The 27,325-nt window shown below is 45.4% G+C and overlaps 1 protein-coding gene and 1 long non-coding RNA gene across 2 annotated transcripts; both read left to right on the top strand.

Moving 5' to 3' along the window:
- The first annotated feature begins 18,799 nt into the window (after nucleotides 1-18,799).
- LOC147970470 (uncharacterized) lies at nucleotides 18,800-26,036 on the top strand. Its single transcript, XR_015604037.1, has 3 exons — nucleotides 18,800-19,108; nucleotides 23,639-23,698; nucleotides 24,698-26,036. It is a non-coding gene; the product is annotated as an uncharacterized LOC147970470 (long non-coding RNA).
- Nucleotides 26,037-26,166: 130 nt separating this feature from the next.
- Nucleotides 26,167-26,823, top strand: LOC147970469 (uncharacterized). The gene has a single exon (XM_087523454.1). The coding sequence runs from the start codon at nucleotides 26,167-26,169 to the stop codon at nucleotides 26,821-26,823; it is 657 nt and encodes a 218-aa protein (XP_087379580.1).
- Nucleotides 26,824-27,325: the final 502 nt, after the last annotated feature.

Raw genomic sequence — 27,325 nt, 5'->3', positions numbered from 1 at the left:
ATTGGTTGAATAGGAGGCTCCTCCTCGTTACCTGATTCATCATAAGAAATAATAGGAGGATATTGGGAAGTCTCTTCCCTTTCATTAGTATTCTCTTCATCTTCTATTTGTTTTCTTTTCTTTATGTAATTGGCAATATAAGGATTTTCAATGCAATTCACCGCACAATACATATAAATCTTCTCTAGATCAAAATGAAGAACTCTATCAAGGGAAAATTTTGGAATATCCTTAGTTATTCATTTCATTTCTTCATAACCCAAGAGAAAACTAAGTTCATTATCATGTGCAAGGGAAATCAAGTCATCACAATTTTTGGACACGATACGATCATGAAACAATTTGCATTGGGTACTGAAATGGTCATGTTCATTGCAAAGTTCACAAGTATGGCTAAGAAAATTTAAATTTTCAGCACAAACATCTAGCCTTTCTTGCAACAATTTAGTTTCTAAATGCTTATGCCTCTTGCAATATCTATCTTCCCTATTTGGTGTGTACTTGCAAACCCAATGCACTCCACAAAAATTGACATGTTTATAGGAGACATTTTCATCATAACTAGTGCAATCATCATTAGTACTATGTATATTCAAAGAGTTCATACTAACAACATTGCAATCATTCTCATCATTCAAAGATTTAGTGCCAAACATTTTAATGCATTCTTCTTCTAACACTTTGGCACAATTTTCCTTTCCATCATACTCACGAAAGATATTAAAAAGATGAAGCGTATGAGGCAAACTTAATTCCATTTTTTTGTAATTTTCTTTTATAAACTAAACTAGTGCTAAAACAAGAAACAAAAAGACTCGATTGCAAGATCTAAAGATATACCTTCAAGCAATCACCTCCCCGGCAACGGCGCCAGAAAAGAGCTTGATGTCTACTACACAACCTTCTTCTTGTAGACGTTGTTGGGCCTCCAAGTGCAGAGGTTTGTAGGACAGTAGCAAATTTCCCTCAAGTGGATGACCTAAGGTCTATCAATCCGTAGGAGGCGTAGGATGAAGATGGTCTCTCTCAAGCAACCCTGCAATCAAATAACAAAGAGTCTCTTGTGTCCCCAAAACACCCAATACAATGGTAAATTGTATAGGTGCACTAGTTCGGTGAAGAGATGGTGATACAAGTGGTATATGGATAATAGATAAAGGTTTTTGTAATCTGAAAATATAAAAACAGCAAGGTAACTAATGATAAAAGTGAGCGTAAATGGTATTGCAATGCTAGGAAACAAGGCCTAGGGTTCATACTTTCACTAGTGCAAGTTCCCTCAACAATAATAACATAATTGGATCACATAACTATCCCTCAACATGCAACAAACAGTCACTCCAAAGTCACTCATAGTGGAGAACGAACGAAGAGATTATGGTAGGGTACAAAACCACCTCAAAGTTATTCTTTCCAATCAATCCGTTGGGCTATTCCTATAAGTGTCACAAATAGCCCTAGAGTTCGTACTAGAATAACACCTTAAGACACAAATCAACCAAAACCCTAATGTCACCTAGATACTCCAATGTCACCTGAAGTATCTGTGGGTATGATTATACGATATGCATCACACAATCTCAGATTCGTCTATTCAACCAACACATAGAACCTCAAAGAGTGCCCCAAAGTTCCTACCGGAGAATCACGACGAAAACGTGTGCCAACCCCTATGCATAGGTTCATGGGAGGAACCCGCAAGTTGATCACCAAAACATACGTCAAGTGAATCACGTGGTATCCCATTGTCAGCACAGATACGCGCGGCAAGACATACATCAAGTGTTCTCAAATCTTTAAAGACTCAATCCGATAAGATAACTTCAAAGGGAAAACTCAATCCATTACAAGAGAGTAGAGGGGGGAAGAAACATCATAGGATCCAACTATAGTAGCAAAGCTCGTGATACATCAAGATCGTACCACCTCAAGAACACGAGAGAGAGAGAGAGAGAGATCAAACACATAGCTACTAGTACATAACCTCAGCCCCGAGGGAGAACTACTCTCTCCTCGTCATGGAGAGCACCGGGATGATGAAGATATCCATCGGAGAGGGATTGCCCCCTCCGGCAGGGTGCCGAAACGGGTCTAGATTGGTTTTCGGTGGCTACGGAGGCTTCTGGCGGCGGAACTCCTGATCTATTGTGCTCTCCCATCGTTTTAGGTTATATGGAGATATATAGGCGGAAGAAGTACGTCAGGGGGGCACGAGGGGCCCACGACGGTGGAGGGCGCGCCCAGGGGGGTGGGCGCGCCCCCCTGCCTCGTGGCCTCCTCGTTGATCCCCTGACATGCACTCCAAATCTTCTGGGCTTCTTCTGATCCAAAAATAAGTTCTGTGAAGTTTCAGGTCAATTGGACTCCGTTTGATTTTCCTTTTCTGCGATATTCTAAAACAAGGAAAAAAACAGAAACTGGCACTGGGCTCTGGTTAATAGGTTAGTCCCAAAAATAATATAAAAGTGTCTAATAAAGCCCATAAACATCCAAAACAGATAATATAATAGCATGGAACAATCCAAAATTATAGATACGTTGGAGACGTATCACTTGCCACCTTGGTATATCCATCCTTCGAAAGGACCGATTATCAGGCCGTCGAGATAGGCCTGTGGAAAAGAAAACCCGAAAAGGATAAAAAGTAAGAGTATGTGTTTCCCGGGAAGGTCGAGCTGTATTGTGGACCACAGTCTGGTTATGCCTCCGTCTCTGCCCATGGTATTTTTAGCGTGTAATTATGTACGTGTGGTACGTATGCCGCCACTTGTTCGGGGCTGAGACGGAGGTCGAATTGCTAGTCTAACTCCTGACGAGCCGGATTATCATGCTGCGGAGTAGTCTGAACTCGTTTGACAGTGTCTGGGAGCTTGGCCGCTGAATTAAAGTTCTGCCTTAGAACGCCGCTATGTACTTCCGCTGCCAGGGCCACGGTGTGTTCCTCGGTACGGAGGGAGCGCTCCGTGTTTCCATTGACTATTATGACGCCGCGTGGTCCAGGCATCTTGAGCTTGAGATAAGCATAGTGTGGCACCGCATTGAGTCGAGCAAACGCGGTTCGTCCGAGCAGTCTGTGATAGCCGCTGCGGAAGGGGACGATATCGGAGATTAACTCTTCGCTTCGAAGTTGTCCAGAGATCCGAAGACGACCTCCAATGTGATTGAGCCCGAGCAACGGGCCTCTACACCTGGTATAACTCCTTTAAAGGTAGTTTTGGTGGGCTTGATCCTTGATGGATTGATGCCCATTTTGCACACTGTATCCTGATAGTTGAGGTTGCTGCCACCGTCCATGAGGACTCGTGTGAGGTGGAATCCATCAATTATTGGGTCGAGAACCAGTGCGGCTGAACCACCATGGCGGATACTGGTCAGATGGTCCCTTTGATCAAAAGTGATCGGGCATGACGACCATGGGTTGAATTTTAGGGCGACTGGCTCTATCGCATAGACGTCCCTGAGCGCGCGCTTGCGCTCCCTCTTGGGGATATGGGTAGTGTATATCATGTTCATCGTTTTGACCTGATGGGGAAACTTCTTCTATCCCCCTGTGTTCGGTGGCCGAGGCTCCTCGTCGTCATTCTCGCTTTGCGACCCCTTCTCCTTGTCTTCGGCATTTAACTTGTCAGCTTGTTTGAAGAACCAACAACTCCGGTGGGTATGATTGGCTGGTTTATCAGGGGTGCCATGGAACTGACATGGACGATCGAGTATGCGGTCCGGGCTGGAAGGGTCCTGATTATTCCTTTTATATGGCTTCTTCCGCTGACCGGACTTGGAGCCACTAAATCTGTCGTTGACCGTCGTGTCATCATTATTGTCACCATTGTTTCGATGCTTGTGTCTATTGCGTCGGGGATTTTTGTTGCTATTTCTGGCTTCCGAGGTGCCAGGTTCACTCGCATTGTTATTGCTGCGGGCTAGCCAGCTATCTTCGCCCACGCAAAAGCGGGTCATGAGTGTCGTGAGGGCTGCCATGGACTTCGCTTTTCTTGGCCGAGGTGTCGGGCGAGCCATTCATCGCGGATGCTATGTTTGAAGGCCGCTAGGGCTTCGGCATCCGGACAGTCGATGATTTGATTATTTTTAGTTAAGAACCTAGTCCGTAATTTCCTTGCTGACTCTCCGGGCTATTGGACTATGTGACTTAAGTCATCGGCATCCGGAGGTCTGACGTATGTGCCCTGGAAGTTGTCGTGGAAGGCGTCTTCTAGGTCTTCCTAGCTGCCAATAGAGTTTTCAGGCAGGCTGTTCAGCCAGTGTCGGGCTGGTCCCTTGAGTTTTAGAGGGGGGGGTATTTGATGGCATGAAGATCATCGCCACGGGCCATGTGAATATGGAGAATAAAGTCTTCAATCCATACCGCGGGATCTGTGGTTCCATCATATGATTCGATATTCACGGGTTTGAACCCTTCTGGGAATTCAAGTTCCATTACTTCATCAGTGAAGCAGAGGGGGTGTGTGGCGCCTCTATATCGGGCCAGATCGTGTCGTAGTTCGGATGGAGTCCGTCTACGGTTTTCGGCCCGGATGTGATTGTGCTTGCCGTGTTCAGCTTGATAGCCATCGTCGCGCATCGGGGCACGCCCCCGCGATCCGTAGATCAATCTGGCCGGACCTTCTTTATTCTTCAGGTCCTGCCGTAGGTCATATGTGTATCCCTGAGCTGTTTTATCTCTGCCTTTACGGTGAGGTAGGACGGGCTAGTGTTCGGCCTGAGTTGTTGTTTTGTCCCGGCCACGTGGTGGTCGATCAGCCGCATTACGCGCTGATGGTACGGGCTCAAGTGCCTCGTCGTCAAATTGAGGTAGCAGTTTACGCTAATGGGTAACTTTTGCTTGGGTGCTCGAGGCCGTATTCTTCTGCTGCCAGGACATCAGTCCATCTATCGTTGAGCAGATCTTGATCACCTTGAAGCTGTTGCTGCTTCTTTTTCAGGCTCCTTGCAGTGGCTATTAGCCGTTGCTTAAAGCGCTCCTACTCGAGAGGTTCCTCAGGCACGATAAAGTCTTCCTCGCCGAGGCTCACCTCATCCTCGGAGGGTGGAAGGTAATTACTGTCCTCTGAGTCTTCGTTTGCAGCCTGCTCATCAGGGCTAACTTGCCCATCCTCCTGATCGTCTTGTTCAGAGTTTTGCTCGACGGGGTTTTCTTGGTTTTCGGCATCATCCGGAGTGTTGTTGTCTCTCATGCCGATATTGTTGTCTTTGCTGCGGCATGATTTAGAGCGGCGCCGTCGGTGCTTTTGTTTTATCTCAGGAGGTTTACCCTCTACTGGATTTTTCTCATTATCACTGTCACCCTCCTTGGGTGTATCCACCATGTACACGTCATACGAAGAGGTGGTCGTCCAGCGTCCGGTAAACGGCGGGTTTTCGGCTTGCTCCTCTCTGGCATCGTCGTCCATACTGTCGATGTCTTCGGAGCCGTAATCGAGCATGTCAGTTAAGTCCTCTACTATGGCGATGAAGTGGGTGGTGGGTGGGACATAAAATTCCCCGCTCTCAGGCCCTAGTCTGGGTTGGGCGTGGTTCGGACGTTGCTCCTCCGTAATCACGAGGGATCGCATCAAGTCCAGAGCCTCGCTTAAAGGCAAGATTTGTCGAGGGAGAAAAGAATCCATGGAGTATGGCGGGAAGGGAATTCCTCGACCGAGCTCACACGATGCAGACTCCGAGAGTTCGGAGCCAGCGTCCGGGGAAGGGTCCGGCTTGGTGACTGATGCCGGTGACACTGCTTCCTCCGGCTCTCCTATACTGGGCCCAGTGGCCACAGATAGTCTGGCGGGTTTAGAAATCCCGTCTTCGGTACTGGCGAGACGCTCCGGCTCTAAGGAAAGAGCGGAGGTTGGGGTCGTGAATCCTTGTAAGATCAAGTTTCCTTGGATATCAGCAACATAATCCAGGTTTCCAAAACTAATCTGGTGACCTGGGGCGTAGCTGTCGATCTGCTCCAGATGGCCAAGCGAGTTGGCCCGCAGTGCGAAGCCACCGAATACGAAGATCTGGCGAGGGAGAAAAACCTCCCCTAGGGCAGCATCCTTGCAGATGATGGATGGAGCCATCGAACCTTCTGGCAGCGACACAGTGGAACTCTCAATGAAAGCCCCAATGTCGGTGTCAAAACTGGCGGATCTCGGGTAGGGGGTCCCGAATGTGCGTCTAAGGTTGATGGTAACAGGAGACAGGGGACATGAAGTTTTACCCAAGTTCGGGCCCTCTTGATGGAGGTAATACCCTACGTCATGCTTGATTGATATTGATGAGTATGGGGGTTACAAGAGTTGATCTACCACGAGATCGTAATGGCTAAAACCCTAGAAGTTTAGCCTGTTAGATTATGATTACCTCTACGGACTAAACCCTCTGATTTACATAGACTCTGGAGGGGGCTAGGGTTGTACAAAGTCGGTTACAGAGAAAGGAATCTTCATATCCGAACGCCTGGCTTGCCACCCACGCCAAGGTGAGTCCCATCCGGACACGGGAGAGAGTCTTCTATCTTGTATCTTCATAGCCCATTAGTCCGGCCCATATCACACAGGCCGGACGCCCGAGGACCCCTTAATTCAGGACTCCCTCACTCCTCCCCCTCCTGAGTCCCCTTTTATAGCTGAGCGGGGAAGGCTAAAAGACTGGCTCTACGCCTCTGAAGAGCCCGTTCTGGTCCGGCTCATTAAGTTGGCAACGAGCAAGGCCATCGACCGCCCTCTCCGCCCAATCAAAGGTGCGTAAAAATTGGCCACCGCATGTCTTCCCATATCCCGTGCATCTGTCACCTACCCCACGCCGTTCATGCGGCGTACGTGGCACAAGGGGCAGGCGTAGTTCAAAACATGGAACGACGGTTCCAAGGTAGAGAGAGTAAATGAGCAGCGGCCCTGTAGTTTTAAAAGGGACACGCAAGCCGCCTCTTTACTATTCATCACAGGATGACGCAAGCATGCTGCGGTCATTCCATGCACGACCCCCACGTCACTCATTCAACGCGGGTCTGGGGGAAGCGCAACTGGCGAGGGAGTTACTATGGTAAAACACCGCCGCACGCGTGCCCGCGCACCGTTCTGGGCCTGGCCCAATAACGCTCTGCGCTTATATGTGACCCAGGCCCGGGGGCTCCTATCGGTGTACAAAAGTAGGGGTCCTTTTTGTACCCCTTTACTTGTGCGCGGGCAGTCGCAGCCACACGCCTGCGGCCGCGCTTGGCGGGACAGAAGAGGAAGCAAAGACATAAGACTACGAGAGCCGTGCTCAATGCCAGAGGCATGAAGAGCGGAGGGGCGAGGTGAAACTCCCCCGGCAAGGCCCTTGCCGGGGTGTGATACGTCTCCAACGTATCTATAATTTTTTATTGTTCCAAGCTATATTATATTCTGTTTTGAACATTATTGGGCTTTCTAATACACTTTTATATTATTTTTGGGACTAACCTATTAACCGGAGGCCCAGCCCAGAATTGCTGCTTTTTTGCCTATTTTAGGGTTTCGCAGAAAAAGAATATCAAACGGAATCCAAACGGAATGAAACCTTCGGGAACGTGATTTTCGGAACGAACATGATCCAGAGGACTTGGACCATACGTCAAGACATCAACTGGGAGGCCACGAGGTAGGGGGCGCGCCTACCCCCCTGGGCGCGCCCTCCACCCTCGTGGGCCCCCTGTTGCTCCACCGACGTACTCCTTCCACCTATATATACCTACGTACCCCCAAACTACCAGATATGGAGCCAAAACCCTAATTCCACCGCCGTTACTTTCTGTACCCACGATATCCCATCTTGGGGCATGTTCCGGAGCTCCGCCGGAGGGGGCATCGATCACGGAGGGCTTCTACATCAACACCATAGCCCTTCCGATGAAGTGTGAGTAGTTTACCTCAGACCTACGGGTCCATAGTTATTAGCTAGATGGCTTCTTCTCTCTTTTTGGAAGTCAATACAAAGTTCTCCCCCTCTCTTGTGGAGATCTATTCGATGTAATCTTCTTTTGCGGTGTGTTTGTTGAGACCGATGAATTGTGGGTTTATGATCAAGTTTATCTATGAATAATATTTGAATCTTCTCTGAATTCTTTTATGTATGATTGGTTATCTTTGCAAGTCTCTTCGAATTATCAGTTTGATTTGCCCTACTAGATTGATCTTTCTTGCAATGGGAGAAGTGCTTAGCTTTGGGTTCAATCTTGTGGTGTCCTTTCCCGATGACAGTAGGGGCAGCAAGGCACGTATTGTATTGTTGCCATCGAGGATAACAAGATGGGGTTTATTTCATATTGCATGAGTTTATCCCTCTACATCATGTCATCTTGCTTAAAGCGTTACTCTGTTCTCTTGAACTTAATACTCTAGATGCATGCTGGATAGCGGTCGATGTGTGGAGTAATAGTAGTAGATGCAGGCAAGAGTCGGTCTACTTGTTTTGGACGTGATGCCTATATACATGATCATACCTAGATATTCTCATAACTATGCTCAATTCTGTCAATTGCTCAACAGTAATTTGTTTACCCGACGTGAATACTTATGCTCTCGAGAGAAGCCACTAGTGAAAACTATGGCCCCGGGGTCTATCTTCCATCATATTAATCTTCCAATACTTAGTTATTTTTATTGCCTTTTATTTTACTTTGCATCTTTATCATAAAAATACCAAAAACATTATTTTATCATATCTATCAGATCTCACTCTCGTAAGTGACCGTGTAGGGAATGACAACCCCTTATCGCGTTGGTTGCGAGGATTTATTTATTTGTGTAGGTGCGTGGCCTCCTACTGGATTGATACCTTGGTTCTCAAAAACTGAGGGAAATACTTATGCTACTCTACTGCATCAACCTTTCCTCTTCAAGGGAAAACCAACGCAAGTGCTCAAGAGGTAGCGAGAAGGATTTCTGGCGCCATTGCCGGGGAGGTCTACGCAAAAGTCAACATACCAAGTACCCATCACAACCCTTATCTCCCGCATTACATTATTTGCCATTTGCCTCTCGTTTTCCTCTCCCCCACTTCACCCTTGCCGTTTTATTCGCCCTCTCTCTCTCTATCCTCCCTCTCTTTCTCTATCTGCCTCTTTTTGCCTGTTTCTTGTTTGCTCGTGTGTCGGATTGCTTGCTTGTCATGATGGCTCAAGATAACACTAAATTGTGTGACTTTACCAATACCAACAACACTGATTTTATTAGCACTCCGATTGCTCCTCTTACCGATGCTAAATCTTGTGAAATTAATGCTGCTTGCTGAATCTTGTCATGAAAGATCCGTTTTCCGGCCTTCCTAGTGAAGATGCCGCTACCCATCTAAATAGCTTCATTGATTTGTGTGGTATGCAAAAGAAGAAAGATGTGGATAATGATATTGTTAAATTGAAGCTATTTCCTTTTTTGCTTAGAGATCGTGCTAAAGCTTGGTTTTCGTCTTTGCCTAAAAATAGTATTGATTCGTGGAATAAGTGCAAAGATGCTTTTATCTCTAAGTATTTTCCTCTCGCTAAGTTCATCTCTCTTAGAAATGATATTACGAATTTTAAGCAACTTGATCATGAACATGTTGCACAAGCTTGGGAGAGGATGAAATTAATGATACGTAATTGCCCTACGCATGGTTTGAATTTGTGGATGATTATACAAAAAATTTATGCCGGATTGAATTTTGCTTCTAGAAATCTTTTAGATTCGGCCGCGGGAGGCACTTTTATGGAAATCACTTTAGGAGAAGCTACTAAACTCCTAGATAATATCATGGTTAATTATTCTCAATGGCACGCTGAAAGATCTACTAATAAGAAAGTGCATGCGATATAAGAAATTAATGTTTTGAGTGAAAAGATGGATGAACTTATGAAATTATTTTCTAATAAAAGTGTTTCTTCTGATCCTAATGATATGCCTTTGTCTACTTTGATTAAGAATAATAACGAATCTATGGATGTGAGTGGTAGGAACAATTTTGGTAACAACGCATATAGAGGAAACTTTAACCCTAGGTCATATCCTAGTAATTCCTCTAATAATTATGGTAATTCCTACAACAATTCTTATGGAAATTATAATAAGAGGCCCTCTAGTTTTGAATCTAATATTAAAGAATTTATTACTTCGCAAAAGAATTTCAATGCTTTGATTGAAGAAAAATTGCTTAAGATTGATGAGTTGGCTAGGAACGTTGATAGGATTTCTCTTGATGTTGATTCTTTGAAACTTAGATCTATTCCACCTAAGCATGATATCAATGAGTCTCTCAAAGCCATGAGAATTTCCATTGATGAGTGCAAAGAAAGAACCGCTAGGATGCGTGCTAAGAAAGATTGCTTTATAAAAGCGTGTTCTTCTAGTTTCCATGATAATAAAGATGAAGATCTAAAAGTTATCGATGTGTCCCTGATTAAATATTTGTTTTGCAATATGAATCTTGATAATAATGGGACTGAATATGATCCACCTTTACCTAGACGGTGTTCCAAAAATTCGGAGTCTTTAGATCTTGATGCTAAAATTGTTAAAAGTGGGATTGAAGAAGTCAAAACTTTAAATATTGATGAACCCACTATTTTGGATTTGAAGGAATTTAATTATGACAATTGCTCTTTGATAGATTGTATTTCCTTGTTGCAATCCGTGCTAAATTCTCCTCATGCTTATAGTCAAAATAAAGCTTTTACTAAACATATCGTTGATGCTTTGATGCAATCTTATGAAGAAAAACTTGAGTTGGAAGTTTCTATCCCTAGAAAACTTTATGATGAGTGGGAACCTAATATTAAAATTAAAATTAAAGATCATGAATGCTATGCTTTGTGTGATTTGGGTGCTAGTGTTTCCACGATTCCAAAGACTTTGTGTGATTTGTTAGGTTTCCATGATTTTGATGATTGCTCTTTAAACTTGCACCTTGCGGATTCCACTATTAAGAAACCTATGGGAAGAATTAATGATGTTCTTATTGTTGCAAATAGGAATTATGTTCCCGTAGATTTTATTGTTCTTGACATAGATTGAAATCCTTCATGTCCTATTATTCTTGGTAGACCTTTCCTTAGAACGATTGTTGCAATTATTGATATGAAGGAAGGGAATATTAGATTCCAATTTCCGTTAAGGAAAGGCATGGAACACTTCCCTAGAAAGAAAATTAAATTACCTTATGAATCTATTATGAGAGCCACTTATGGATTTCCTACCAAAGATGGCAACACCTAGATCTATCCTTGCTTTTTATGCCTAGGCATGGAACACTACCAGATATGGAGCCAAAACCCTAATTCCACCGCCGTAACTTTCTGTATCCACGATATCCCATCTTGGGGCATGTTCCAGAGCTCCGCCGGAGGGGGCATCGATCACGGAGGGCTTCTACATTAACACCGTAGCCCCTCCGATGAAGTGTGAGTAGTTTACCTCAGACCTACAGGTCCATAGTTATTAGCTAGATGGCTTCTTCTCTCTTTTTGGAAGTCAATACAAAGTTCTCCCCCTCTCTTGTGGAGATCTATTCGATGTAATCTTCTTTTGCGGTGTGTTTGTTGAGACCGATGAATTGTGGGTTTATGATCAAGTTTATCTATGAACAATATTTGAATCTTCTCTGAATTCTTTTATGTATGATTGGTTATCTTTGCAAGTCTCTTCGAATTATTAGTTTGGTTTGGCATACTAGATTGATCTTTCTTGCAATGGGAGAAGTGCTTAGCTTTGGGTTCAATCTTGCGGTGTCCTTTCCCAGTGACAGTACGGGCAGTAAGGCACGTATTGTATTGTTGCCATCGAGGATAACAAGATGGGGTTTATTTCATATTGCATGAGTTTATCCCTCTACATCATGTCATGTTGCTTAAAGCGTTACTCTGTTCTCTTGAACTTAATACTCTAGATGCATGCTGGATAGCGGTGTGTGGAGTAATAGTAGTAGATGCAGGCAGGAGTCGGTCTACTTGTTTCGGACACGATGCCTATATACATGATCATACCTAGATATTCTCATAACTATGCTCAATTCTGTCAATTTCTCAACAGTAATTTGTTTACCCGCCGTGAATACTTATGCTCTCGAGAGAAGCCACTAGTGAAACCTATGGCCCCTGGGTCTATCTTCCATCATATTAATCTTCCAATACTTAGTTATTTTTATTGCATTTTATTTTACTTTGCATCTTTATCATAAAAATACCAAAAATATTATCTTATCATATCTATCAGATCTCACTCTCGTAAGTGACCGTGTAAGGATTGACAACCCCTTATCGCGTTGGTTGCGAGGATTTATTTGTTTGTGTAGGTACGAGGGACTCGTACGTGGCCTCCTACTGGATTGATACCTTGGTTCTCAAAAACTGAGGAAATACTTATGCTACTCTGCTACGTCACCCTTTCCTCTTCAAGGGAAAACCAACGCAAGTGCTCTAGAGGTAGCAGGGTGGCCTTCACGGTCCCGGGAAGAGCCTTGCCGGGGCGACTTGCCCAACACCAACAAGGCCGCCACCCTTGAGTCTAAGAGTCCCGACGCCATCAACCACATCGGAACCAAGGCTCAGGAGGTGCCTCCATGGTGGCATGCAGACCTTTGTGAAGACAAAGGGCCTACGAGGCCTAGATAGGAACGAAGAAACAACACAACAGCAAGGCTCCTTGTCGAGGATGCCCACGAGGCCCCGACAAGGCTCCTTGCCGAGGATGCCCACGAGGCCCCGGCAAGGCTCCTGCCAAGGGTGCGCACAAGGCCCCGGCAAGACCCTTGCCGGGAAGATCAGCAAGATCACGGCAAGGCCTTGCTGCCCCATCGCCACCCCAGCTCAGTGGCCGACCCACCAACTAAGCAGGAACCCACGTGGTAGTACGTGGCTCCTAAGCCAACTAGTCAAGCACCTACGTGGTGGCATGCAGATCTTCGTGAAGACCCTGCCACCACGCCATCTCAGCAGCCTGCCAGCCTACATGGCGCTGCATGCCTCGTTGGCCTAGACGTGTGTCGGAGCAAGGCAAAGCGGCGACGGATGGGACGGGCTTCATTGCCGTCCCAGATAAAGCAAGAGGGCACCTAAGTAGCGCATTTAACGCATTTTGTCCCGTGATGTCAGGCAATAAACTCGACTATTGTACAACTTTCCACCTCCTATGTGCCACTGTGGTAGCCCCTTTGACTATAAAAGGAGGCCTGCGGCGTACTGTGAGAGGATTCGGACTTTTCGGATCCTACACGCTCTGTAGCTAGTCCAAGAACACCAGATAAACACAAACCAGCAGGAGAAGGGTATTACGCACAATTTGCGGCCCGAACCTGGATAAACTCCCCCCCCCCCCGCGCGTTGATCTTCTAAACCTGCTCTTTTTACAGCCCCGTGCCCCAGCAACCGTAGTAGGGATTCCCTATGATCCCATAGGTGTCGTTCCTGAGCCCCGACAACATACTTAATAAAATACACCCTTTCAAGTGCCAGATACAACCCGGTGATCGCTCTCTCACAGGGCAACGAGCGGAGGATCGCCGTGTAGGATTTATGCTATACGATGCTACTTGGCGAACTTACCATCTACTCTCTTTTATATGCTTCAAGATGGAGGCTGCCAGAAGCGTAGTCTTCGATATGACTAGCTACCCCCCTCTTATTCTGGCATTCGGCAATTCAGTCCACAGATACTACCCATTTCATTGATACCAATGCATACGTAGTGTAGATCCTTGCTTGCGAGTACTTTGGATGAGTACTCACTGCTGCTTTCCTACTTCTTTTGCCCCTTTTCCCAGTTATTGCGATCATATGATGGATTCCAGGAGCCAGAGGATCCCGAGAATGATTCTACATGGAGTTCGACTTCGAGGAGTTGTTAGGAGGTCCCGAGCAGGAGGCCTTGCCTTTTCGATCGTTGTTGCTTTTGTGCTAGCCTTCTTAAGGCAGACTTGTTTAACTTATGTCTGTACTCAGATATTGTTGCTTCCGCTGACTCTTGTGTATTCGAGCTTATGTATTCGAGCCCTCGAGGCCCCTGGCTTGTAATATAAAGCTTGTATTATTTTAATTTGTGTCTAGAGTTGTGTTGTGATATCTACCCGTGAGTTCCTGATCTTAACCGTACACGTTTGCGTGCATGATTAGTGTACGGTCAAATCGGGGGCATCACAAGTTGGTATCAGAGCCGACTGCCTCTAGGAATCCCCCTTCCACACTCTTTGGCTGAAGTTGAGTCTAGTCGATGAAAACTGTTTTACTAACATGGTTGTGCGGCCCATGGGCCCACGTCGCCATCGGGTGGTATTAGGATCTTTTATTCCTCGTCTTTACTCTAGGACTCTGATCTCTCTTCTATTCGGGTTAAATGATTTTACAAACTCTAACTCTATGTTCTCGTAACTACTTCCTCCCAAAGAGCCTCTTATTACAGATGATTGCCTACTGCGCCAGTAGGTTTCGAAAATACTCTACGATGTTCTTCCGAGACACTTGCGCCCACCGCCTTTGAAAATTCCCTACCACTGTTATATCCTTATGGATAACTGCATACACCTGCCATTCTTACAAGATGCCCTGAACTGCTCTCCGTTGTTCCGAGAATCCTTGGAGCTTACTGCCTTGTAGTTCCTTTTCACCTACATACACCTACAAATTAATCCTCTCACACACACACCCTGAGGATTTGTTTCTCCCCAGTTCTTCATGCGTTTCACCAAAGTCTTCAAAATACCATTTGATATTTCGAAAATACTCAACAGCATGTTGTTCTTGAAATTCTTGCTTGCTTGCATTATGGTTAATCCTATAAGTATAGTAATCTTATTGGCATCCTTTGTCGCTATCATTTTGAGTCCATTGATTCAATAACTTGCGAATGTTCACAACCATGAGTCGAATCCTAGGATTATCCTTCCGGCTCAGACGCCATTTTAAACATGAGCTAAATCTTGACCAATCAAATTGCCATCGATTATACCCCTAAGCCTACTCAACTTATCCATCCTTAATCAGAGTGTTAGCTTCTGATCCCTTGATTTGGAAGTCATAATTCCCTTGCATTTGGGCTTTAAATTAGTTAGTTGTTTCTATAATCAGATCTTCTTGCATTCTTTCTTCCTCTGGTTGAGTACCGATGCTCACATCAGATCCCTTGAGGACCACCGGATCCTTGTTGGATTTTATTCGACAGCTTCCTTCATATTCAATCACGTTGTGAGTTATTCCATGATACATAATGCCTTTGGTTTGTATCCTCAACTTTCTCAACCATGCTCTGCTTTCAAGCTTGTATGAATTACTCCTGGAGTTGTGGTATATGTTTCTAAGATGACCCGATGGGTTGAACCTATACCTTCCTTAATTTGTGTGAACCCAAAAGTCTTCATGGGTCATAACATTCTGGTATTCCGCCAATTAAACTTTCAAACTCTAAACATTCTTAACTGAGAGCAGTAAATGAGAAGTTGTGTATTGGAGAAATGGGAGTCGACCTTGAACCTTGCGTTCATGCCCATGGACACGATGCTGATCTTATCATGGAAGCTTCTCTTAAACCCTCTTTGGTATAAGTTCATCTTATATATGGGAATTGGTCCTCTGCAACCGTGCTTCCGACCATATTTTCTCCTTGATTCCATTTCTTGGACAAGTTAAAGTACTTGTCTTTCGTAAATCAATACACCTATCTAACCTTTATTCTGCCCTACTTTCGAGTATTACCCTCTGGAATTTTGATAATATCCCATAATCAAGTTGCTTAATTATGAGCCTTCATCAAGTACTAATTTCCACCAATTCCAAATTTTCCTGGATTCTGAGTGGTTAGTCACTCGAGGACATCAACAACTGAATCGAGTCCGCACCGTGATTAAACAACTCTTAGTAATCTTCTTTACTTACGAGTTTGTACCCGATCACGACATTCCTAGTCTTATTGGCTATATCATTATCGTGCTGATTTTAACTGTGCTACCTCGTCCTTATTCCCGGAGCACAACCTTTGACAATGAGCTAAGCTTACGTCGCTCTTCCTCGTCATATCATTTCTCCTTGAACAACAAGCTTGATTTTGAGTTTGTGTCATACCCATGGTTCCAATAACATTTGCTTTATCATTCCTTTGACTAGATGTTATCGTCGATCGATTACATCTTCATGAAATCTCTCGACAATTTTGTCGTGATCATCATCAACAATCTAAGCTCTTCCGGGATATCAATCGTGTTCCCGATGGGAAATCCCATGGTTGCCCCTCGATGATCTGTGTTACCATCGACAACATTCTTACCTTCCTTTCATCACAAACTTGTTCATGTTATGGACGCAACTTGGTATCCAGCTTGTATTATGTTCTACCTTGAAGTATTACTGTCTTTTATGTCAATGATGTTGTGAGGATTGCTCCACCTCTTAAGAATTCTTGGTACAGTGATACTTCTCCCCATCACCATTCTTTCTTGGTCCCCGTGTTGTTTCCAACCGGAATACCGACACATGGATGGTGAGGTGTAATTTCAAAACTTCTAGCAACCCTATTGCTTTGAAGTTAATGGTCGATAGTTTCATTCTTAGTCTATTGGTATTTGAATCACCATTCTAACATCGATTGTGCTACTTAGTCCATCTTTCCAAAGTGCATGTTTCGATCATTGTTTGCTCATGGATGTTCTCCTCGAACATACTTCATTATATACTTCAGTATGTACAAGATTATCACCATGTTCACTTAATTATGGAAATCCATCTTTTTGGAAATCTCAGTGAGTTGTCACCGAGTCCATCAGCCGCCTCCTCATCCTCTCCTTGGTTTAATGATGAACTCTTGTTTCAGGAATTGCTTCCATACTTCATTTCTTGAGAATCTTACAATGTCAACTCATCAATTTGTGTTGTACCTTTTCTTCTCAGGCATACTGAGTCTGAGGTATCCTGACACCAATCAGATCTGAATCTCGGTCAGATATGATAGTTGGAGCTTCTTCCAAGAGTCATAACATTGGTCTTTATATAGCCCGGTAAGGTGATGTCATGCCTAGCACACCTGGTCGGGGGACCTATTGTTATAGTTCTTCCTTTTTGCAAGGTTACCATTCTTCCATGAGGAAATTGTAAGACTTACTCTATAAGTTGTTCCTGATGTATCCTTTGTGTATCCATAGTTTGACCTTGCTTGAAGACCATGTCAATGCTATATCGAAGCATGTCTGTGATACTCCAATCTTCAAAATGCTAAACTTTCTTTATCAATTATCCAAACACCGTTGTATGGGTAATGTCATTGAATTCCTCTCCCCTTTTATAAATAGTTTCTCTACTTTCTATCCTGACATGGATATCATGCTCTGCTTGTCCTTGGGAAGGACATACCCCTGAAATATGTGTTTAAACACGTTTTCCTTTCCATTGTTCTGTTTAATCTGATAATCACATTTTCCTTTCCATTGTTCTATTTAACCTTTCTTGTGATCTATATGATCCAAGCAGTAATATTCTTCTGCTTATGCAAACAACTTGGTGTACAACCGTGTCAGTAAGACCCTGTTACTATTGTTGATGGCATTCCGGTAGCCACCGATGGATGAGAACTTTGCCTATTGCTCTGCCTCGTTCTATGAGCAGGAAACTGGTTCTGTTCGTCCCTCGCCCTTGGTACCAACGTTGTTGCCAACATAACTGGCAGGCTACCCTCTGGCCTACCTTGCTATCATGACCGTGCAAGATGTCAGCATCCTTTCTACTTTTAACCCACATGGTGGGCCCATAACCCACAGTTTCACAGCATCAAAACTTGACTCTCTTGTACACCCCCTGTTCCCAAAGTTATTCCTCGTGTGTGACCTTGTATGTAATTCACGAGCCACCTTCCGATGAGATCATCAATTCTGGTATCAGACGCAATACTTATTCTCGTTGCTCTGGACCCCCTTACACACTTTGTTCAGGCATCGAAGGATTGCCTACTCGCTCGAAACTTCTCTTGGTACCTTCTTACCTTGATCTCGGCAATTTTCTTAAGTTTCAATTCGGGAGTTACTTTCTGCCACCTTCCCTGATGTTATCTACCAGATAAGCAAGATTGTAGCGCTCAGTTCTTCCGAAGATACCCCTTAACCTTTTCGTAAGTACGAGGGAACTTCCGAAGAAAAGATGGCGTCTTCATCATGATGGCCTGAAATAGACGAATGAAGACATCAATGTAATGGATCGACCTCTTCGACAAGAGCAAACCAAGACTGAGAAAATTTGTTAGAATTTCGTAACCAGACATTTCCCCCTTACTCCATCTCTTAAATCTCGAGACGAGATTTCTTGTAGTGCAGGAGAATTGTGACACCTGGATAATTAAGCTACAGTGAACCTTTGCTAATGATGCCACGTCACTGCGATTACTATTATTAATCTCGTGATGGTTCAAAAAACGATTTAAATTCAAATTTAAAATATAGGCAAACAACAAATGTTTTCAAAAATTAAAACTAAAATGTTCGAGAGATGACATATGTTTAGATGCAAGAAATTAATTAAACTGGGGCTAAACAATTACTTAAATGCTTTTAGAGAGAATAAACTATTACAAACCATTTTTTTGAAGAGCTAAATTAATAGTTGCAAAGGCACAATTTCTAACACTAAATTAGGTGCCACTTTTGTATTTTATTAAAAATAAAATAAATAGAAACTAAAATAAATGAAAAAGGAATAAATAAATGAAAAAGGAAAATAAACAAAGACCAAAAAAATAGAAACCCCGCTAGGCCAACCGGCCCATCTAGCTGGCCAATCGCGTGGCCCGCTACCCCCTGCTTAACCTCCCCACTCCCACCGAACCCTAGCACCGCACCCCACTCTCCCCTTGTTCCCCCACTCCCCTCGCACCCCACTCCCCCCCTGTTTCACTCGATCTGGAACGGCCGGCCCCCGACGCCGATCGCCGGCGCCGCCTCCCCGCCGGACAGGCTATCCTCGACCTCCTCCTCGTCGACCCCCCTCTCCCTCGGCCCCTCTGCCCGATTCCGCTGGATTGGGAGGGGGCCGCCCCGACGTCGTCGGCGCCCTCGACACCGTCGCCCTCGTCCTCTTCTTCACCGGCGCCGCACGCCACGGTCGTTGTCGATCCACTGGCCCTCGAACCTCCCCAGCCCCGTCGACCCCTCCACGAGCTCCTTGGTGAGCTCCGCGTGCCTCCTCCCTCCCTCTGCCACTCGATCCGCTTCCGCTACTTGCTGTCCCCATTGCCGGAGCTCTGCTTCCGCCGCCATGTACCCCCCCCCCCCCCCCCCCCCCCCCCGCTGTTTTGGTCTATCCCCGGGCTGGATGAGTGCTCAGATGAGCTCAGGGCGCCCCCTGATGTTCCCCTGCTAGTTAGCTGGCTCGAACGCGAGCTACGCCGTCGAACACAGCCACCGCACTTCCTGTTGCCGCCAGTCGTCATCATTGCGGTTACCTCCGGCCTCCCCAACGTCACCCAGGACCACCATTCGATGTAGCATCAAGCCCGCGTTCGAACAAGCCCGACTGCGCCTGATTTGGATCACCGCCGCCCGTTTTCGACAAGGTCCCGTGGCCCTTCGCCGTGTTTGGCACTGCCGCCAGTGCGCCGCCGCAGTTGAACGTGGCTGGGGCACTGCCAAGTGCCCCCCTGCCCGTCAGGTAGCTAATTAGGAGCTAATGGCCCGCTCACATGTGGGCCCGCCACTGTAGCACTTAGGTTAAATTAACTAGGTAATTTTTGGAGACACTGAGAACATGGGCCCACCCCTCCTAATTAATCTTAATTAGTTTAGTTTAAACATTGTTAAACAAGTAGAGTATGACACGTGGGTCCCTGTGGACCCTTTGACCAGCCAACAGTCCCAGTTGACTGCTGACTGAGCAGTCAACTGGACACTACCTGTCAGCCCCTTGGTACATTGTTGTGTACATTCTGTGGGATGCACTTAGCGTTTTGACCTTTATTTTCAAATTAATAATAATTCTAAAAACTATTTAAAATTTTGAAAAATCATATGAATTAAACCGTAACTTGGATGAAAATACTTTGTACATGAAAGTTGCTCAGAACGACGAGACAAATCCGAATACACAGTTTGTTCGTCCGACACACATCCCTAGCATAGCGAACATGCAATCATACACCTCTGGTTCATCTGTCCCAAAAAGCGAAACACTGGGAATACTTTTCCGGATGTTTTCCCCCTTCGCCAGTAGCACCTAGTACTACGTTAGTCACCCCTAACATTGCGTATTGCCATGTTATGCTTTGATTGCCCTGTTATTTATTGTGTTCCCCCTTTGTTACTTTTTTCTGGTAGACCCCGAGACCGATGTTGTTACCCCTATGATCGACTACATCGACGACGACTCCTTGCCAGAGCAACCAAGCAAGCCTCCCCCCCACTTGATCAACCCGATATCGCCTATTTTTCTCTCTACTGCTTGCATTAGAGTAGTGTAGCATGTTACTACTTTCCGTTAATCCTATTCTGGTGCATAGTCTGTCTTTTCTACTACTGTTGTTACCTTTACCTGCAATCCTAAATGCTTAGTATAGGTTGCTAGTTTATCATTAGTGGCCTTACACTCTTGTCCGTCTGCCATGCTATACTACTAGGCCGTGATCACTTCGGGAGGTGATCACGAGTACATATACTATAAACTTTTACATTACCTATGTTACTGTTCGAAGATGGGGATGAAGGGGTAGGTGGTTCCATCCAGGTAATGATGGGCCTGGGTTCCCCACAGCCCCCTGATGGTTACTTTGTGGCGGAGCGACAGGGCAGGTTGAGACCACCTAGGTGAGAGGTGGGCCTGGCCCTAGTCGGCGTCCGCAGTTACTTCAAAATAACACGCCTAACGAGATCTTGGTATTTGATCTGAGTCTGGCCACTGGCATATACGCACTAACCAACTACGCGGGAGCACTTATGGGCACTCGATGTTGTGGTATCAGCCAAAGTCTTATTGACGTCAGCGGCTGAGCGGCACACGCTGGATTGGACTGGAATGCCTGCTCTTGTATTAGGGAGGCTAGGTCTACTTACCGCCGCGTTCGCAACGTGCAGGTGTGCAATGGGCCCAGACCCCTACGTGCATAGGATTTAGACCGGCATGCTGACCTCTTTTTTGTGCCTAGGTAGGGCTGTGACGTGTTGATCTTCCAAGGCCGGGCATGACCCAGGAAAGTGTGTTCGGCCAGAGGGATCAAGCGTGTTGAGTTATGTTGTGCACCCCTGCAGGGAAGTTTATCTATTCGAATAGCCGTGTCCCTCGGTAAAAGGACGAATCGGAGTTGTACCTTGACCATATGACAACTAGAACTGGATACTTATTAAAATACACCCTTTCAAGTGCCAAATATAGCCCGGTGATCGCTCTCTCACAGGGCGACGAGCGGAGGATCGCCGGGTAGGATTTATGCTATACGATGCTACTTGGCGAACTTACCATCTATTCTCTTCTATATGCTTCAAGATGGAGGCTGCCAGAAGCGTAGTCTTTGATAGGACTAGCTATCCCCCTCTTATTCTGGCATTCTTGTAACATCCCAAATTTTCAATTTGGAATGTTTTACAAATATTAGTTAAGCATCTATGCATTTTGTTTGAATTGTGTGGCATTTGGATATTTTTTTCAAAGGCATTTGAGTTGTTGTTTGAGTTGGATTCAACTTGGCAATTGAAAGTTATCCCTGACAAATACTTGAGAAAAAGTATGAGAGGAGCTAACATGACACTCCAAAAATGTCAGAAGAAAATATTGCCAAAAGGTTTGAATTCAAATTTGAAATTTATTTGGAGATTGCAGAAAATGTTTCTTTTAGTTTCTGTTTTGCCTCTGAAAAAATGTCCACGTTGTAGGATTAATTCCCCTGAGAATTTTGATATATATATATATCTTATATAAAAATATATTAGTTTTCTCTTAGTTAGTTTTTTTTCTCTCTGCCTTATTCAGAAAAAAAGAAAGAAAGAACCCCCGAGCTGACCAGGCCAACCGACCCAGCGAGCCACAGCTCCAGCCCACCCGCGCCCGCACCCGAACCCTCTCGCGACCGGTCGCCCGACCGCACCCTTCTCTCCCTCTCTCACCGACTTGCCGACCCCACCTCATCTCTTTACCCCTCGCCCACGCTATGCCACGCCAGAGCGCGTTCGACGCCGCCGCCGCGTACGGATTCCACAAGATCACGATCCCGAGTCGCCCCCTGCTCCAAGTTGATGTCCTATAAATTCCTACGCCCCTCCTCTTCCGAATCCCCCTAAAACCCTAGCCCAAAACCCACCGCAGCTCGCGCCCTCCTCCTTTGGATCTCGCCGCAGCCGCCTCAGTACATCGCCGCCTCCGCCGCCGGTGAGCAACAGCACGACTTCCTCTTCCACCTTTGAGCTTTCCCACGACGTTGCGCATCGTTTTGACATGGTCTGCCTCCCTCTTACCCACAGCAGCGACGACCCCGAGCTCGACCGCCGCTCGCCGGAGCTGCAGCTCACCAGGGAGCTGTCGTCATCGCCCTGGCCGTTTCCGTCGTCACCGAGCTCCAACAACTCCACCACCACCTCCGCCTCGCTTCGCCGCATCGCCACGACCTCGCTGCCGCCACCCCGGACCACCGAAGCACCCCCGCCACCAACGCTCGATCCCACCTCACCGTCGACCGCCGCGGTAAGCCGCCGGACCCCACTCCACCGTTCGATCGGCAACCTACGGCTTAGATTAGATCCGCGAAGGGGTATGGTTTTATTTCATATAGATCGGTTTAGATCGGTTTATTTAGTTGCGGTTTAGTTAGACCGGTCGATCGGTTTATTTCTGTTAGCCATGGACGCAGTGGTTTATTAATCGCTCGCGTGTTAGATAGTTTTAGAGCGCCATTGTTTCGGCCCGTTAGCACATTGGTTTGTTTTCATTTCTATTTCTGTTTCTGTTTTCTTCAAAATAGTTTCAATTTTGAAAAATCTGTATCTTTTAGGTTAGTTATAATTTTTAGTTGATTCCTTTTTGTTAGTTTACAAATTTCTTGTAGCTTCTGTAGAAAATAGATTCGGCCATGTTTAAGTTTATAAAAATAGTTTTATATTAGTTTTATTCAGATTAGTATTTGTGCTATAAATTGAGCTAGGATTATTATTTTTAGGTGATTCTTTTTGCCACTGCTTAGTTTTGACCTAGCCTAGCAGTAGGAAATTGTTGGGGTATTTGTAGATTGTATTAAAATTAGTTTTAGTCAAAATCAAGCTCTTCTAGTTTTATTTAGCTTGCTGCTGCTTCCTGCTATTCTAGTTATGATAGAATTTTAGTTTACACCTGCTATAATTTATTTTAGATTAGTTTCTGTAGTTACAGAGGGTGAACATTTATTTGCAGCAAAATAAAAAGTTTTATTTTATTTTCTTATTAGTTTTGTTTTAGGTATAACAGGAGTTCTATAATAGATATTGATGTGATTCCTTTTGCATCTAGTTTATATGTTGTTTTCCTTTATGTTAGTTAGCAAAACCCTTGTTTTGGATCTGTTAAGAAAAGTGTTAGTAGGTTGAAACTATTTCTTTGTTGTTGCTTGAAGTGATGAAAACCTTGATTTTGTTTTCCTCGAGTTTTCTTTGGTTTTTGGTTTGAGTGCTTGTGTGTTTTCCTTTAGCTTGTTGTTATGTTATTTAGTGGAATACTTATTTGTGATATTGTTTGACTCGATAGAATTTCCGGAGTGCGAAGCTTGCTATCTCGAGTCACTATCGTTTGAAGACCGTCAGCCAGGCAAGTCATTTGATCATGTTTTACAATACCTATGATTTTGTTGCATTAGAATTATTCCTCCCCACCATGCATGTAGTAGGAGAATTTTAAGTTATGTCTTGAGTAGTATCATGAGGTAGGATGAACCCAATTTCCCCTTGCTACTATTGCCCGGGACGATGTAGTTTATCTTGATATGCTCGTAGATGTGGGTTGGTTGAGAGATTCATAAGGGAGATGTGAGAGTCAAGATGATGACAACCCCATGACGTCAAGCTCAAGATGGACTTCAAATTCACTACTGGGTGGAGGACGGTTGACGGGCACCCTGGAGAAACCAGCGGATGGCCGGGATGCATGGAGAAGCGCCATGACATCTTGCGGCAAGCTTCACCCAGCCGCGAAGAGACGGATGGATACCCCTTGACCGGAAGCTTACCTGTGCAGCCGCAAGCCATTATGGGCTCTGGCTGGGTTGACCTTAGGCGTGACTCTGGACGGACGTTGCCAGCAGATGTGAAAGAATGGTAGGACATGGATGGGTACCAGCAGTGCTCAGAGAAACTCTACGGAAGACCCTGTTTCGTTCATCCCATATTCAAACAACAGGCAGTGCGAGGACATAAAGGAGGGAACGATTCTTGTGGGTAAAGTGCACAAGACTCTGCAGAGTAACAACCTAATCGATTAGCCGTGTCCCAGTTACGGACAAATGAGCCTCTAGAAACTGGAGTATTTCGGAAATCTCAACACCGAACAAATAAATTAATTGAGGGGTTAATTAATAATTGGGATTGAGACATTGGTTGGCGAAACCATCTCAATAACTACCAACATTTTGTAGTAATTGTAAGCAAGTCCTTTGATGTAGGGAAAAACTGGCTTTTTCGCAAAAACATAAAACTTAGAGCCCCACGGCCAAATTGCATATAGTGTTAGCATTATTATTGTTGTTCTCTCTATGACTTGCCGGCATATTCTAAATGCTGACCTACACGGCTGCAACATCTCACATTGCAGAGGAGTTTTCCGACCAGGAGTGAGGCTACGATCTACGCTTGGCGATTGCCCTATGGAGTCGGATGGACTCGCTATTCGTCTACGCTTTCGCAGATTTATTTAGTTTATTTCTCATGAGTTGGCCTTCGGCCGAATTTATTATGATGTAATAAAGACTCGATATGAGAATCGTGTAATAAATTCAGGTGTGATTGAACTTTGAATCTTTTCATCAATGTACTGTGTGTGCCAGCATGATCTTGGGATGGTGCAGCTACACAAAGACTTGACCGATTTTGGGTCGGGTCCTTACAGAGATGGTATCAGAGCACACGCTGACCGTAGGACGTAACCCCTAGGATCGGAAAGCCATAGGAAGAAACTATTTTATTTTATGTCCTTATCATTCCGTAATATTCCCATGTTCATTTCTGACTTCTCTCCAATTTCAACATTCTAGATGGCCGTCAAGTTCATCCCAGTTCTGCTCCCAGAGTTTTGCCAGCCAGATGAGACAATGCTTTTCGGCAGGAGGCTGGTCTAGATCACCAAGGAATTGAAGATTGCTCTGTCATCTATCATCGGGACCCCTATCATGGCATTTCCAGAAGACCGTCGTTATAGGATTAAGGTGCACATACTAGGGAGGACTTTCGGAAGTCTCTCGGTGCCCTTGACTTCAGGTTCACTGCTCCCACTTGGATCCTCGGGAGAGACATAGCAGTTCATAGTGCACTTGGACGCATCCAGGAGGAATACAGGACCGAGCTTGTTGGATCAGACCACACCATGATTTCTCGCAGGACTGCAGATGGAGAGATTATCCGCACCATAGATGACGACTCCGTTCACTCATATGTCCAAGACTTGGAGGCTCACATCAGGGCTCTAGAGATTCAGATGCGCAGGAGCTTGAAGACGGTCCAAAAGTTGCATCTTCGTGAAATTGAACTGGAGGATGCAGCACGTGAAGCCCACTATGAGCATGAGGATGAAGTCAAGGATTTTATGGAAAGACTCGAGGACCGGAAGAAATATATTGCCACACTGGAGGAGAAGATGGATCTGGGAGAAGACCTTTTCCTGAGTGGAGATGATGGACCTCTCATGAGCAATGACCAGGATTATGAAGAGAGCTCCACCGAAGGAAGCCGCAAGAGGAGGCGTCGCACCAGAGGACGCAAGGATACTTGATGAAGACATTTAGTCGACCGCCATGTTATTTTATTTTCGTCGATCAGTTAGGCCATTATTTTTTCGATTAGTCGTGAGATTTTGTAATCCGAGATTGAACCTTGTTTGAGATGAATAAATAAATGATTGGTGTGATTATGTTTGTGCATTCATTTGGGTAGTGCTATTTTCTCATTAGACCCTTGTTCTATTCTAATTTCTCATCCACTCCATAACACCAGATGCCTCCGAGACGTGACCCCGGTTTCACTTTCCCACCGGAGCTCACCCAGCTGATCCAACAGCAGAATGCCTTAATGCAAATGCTCATCCAAAACCAAGGCAACAACAACAACAATCCACCGCCACCACCCCCTGTCGATAACCTGACCCGGTTCCTAAGGTTGAATCCGCCGGTGTTCTCTAGTAGCACCGTGCCGATTGTAGCCGATGATTGGCTCCGCAAGATCGGAAGGGATCTAACAACTGCTGGATGCACAGATACTGAGAAGGTGCGTTTTACTGCACATCAACTGAATGGACCTGCAGCCTCTTGGTGGGAAAACTACACCGCCACTTATCCAGTCGCCACCATGACATGGGATCAGTTCCAACGGGCTTTCCGCACCGCGCATGTGTCAACTGGAGCCATGAGTCTGAAGAAGCGTGAGTTCCACAACTTACGCCAGGGGAACCGTACTATGGGGCAATATGTGGATGAGTTCAGCAAATTATCTCGCTATGCCCCAGATGATGGGGCCACAGATGCCGCAAAACAGGAGAAGTTTCTTGAAGGACTCAATGATGAGCTAGGAATGCAGCTAATGGTGGCTACCTTCAACAACTACCAGGAGCTGGTAGACAAGGCCACTATACTTGAAGGCAAGAAGCAGCAGATTGAAAGCCGCAAGCGGAAATATGGTCAGGGAAAGTACAACTCCGGAGCTCAACAGAAGCCCCGCTATGCCCAATAATCGGGAGGACATACCCATCACAACCATGGAGGACATAATCATGGAGGACATAACCATGGAGGGAATGGGAACAATCGTAACCACGACAACAACCCCAAGTCAGCCAATGGAGGCAATGGCAACCAGCACTGTCCTGCTCCAACTCAGAAGGATCTGAGTCATATCACATGTTTCAAGTGCCAGAAGACAGGACACTATGCCACCGATTGTCCGGATGCCAAGCAGAGGAATGGAAACAGCAACGGCAATGGGAGCTCAGCAAAGAAGCCCAACCCTTTTCCTCGTGCTCAGGTGAATCACATTGATGCGGAGGACGTCTATGATCAGCCAGACACTGTGGTTGGTAAGTTTTTATTAAATTCACGTCCAGTATTGGTACTCTTTGATTCCGGTGCAACGCATTCATTCATATCAAGGGTAGTTGTGGAAAAGTATGGGTTGCCCACTAGGACCCTTAGAACCCCGCCCAAGTCACTTCCCCAGGAGGAGAGATGATGGCAGG

This window comes from Triticum urartu, chromosome 5A (genome assembly GCF_056163025.1).
Source record: "Triticum urartu cultivar PI428250 chromosome 5A, HENAU_Tu73, whole genome shotgun sequence".
In the NCBI taxonomy this organism is placed as follows: Eukaryota; Viridiplantae; Streptophyta; class Magnoliopsida; order Poales; family Poaceae; genus Triticum; species Triticum urartu.
Note: the sequence above shows the minus strand (reverse complement) of the source record. Positions and strands in the feature narration are given on the sequence as shown.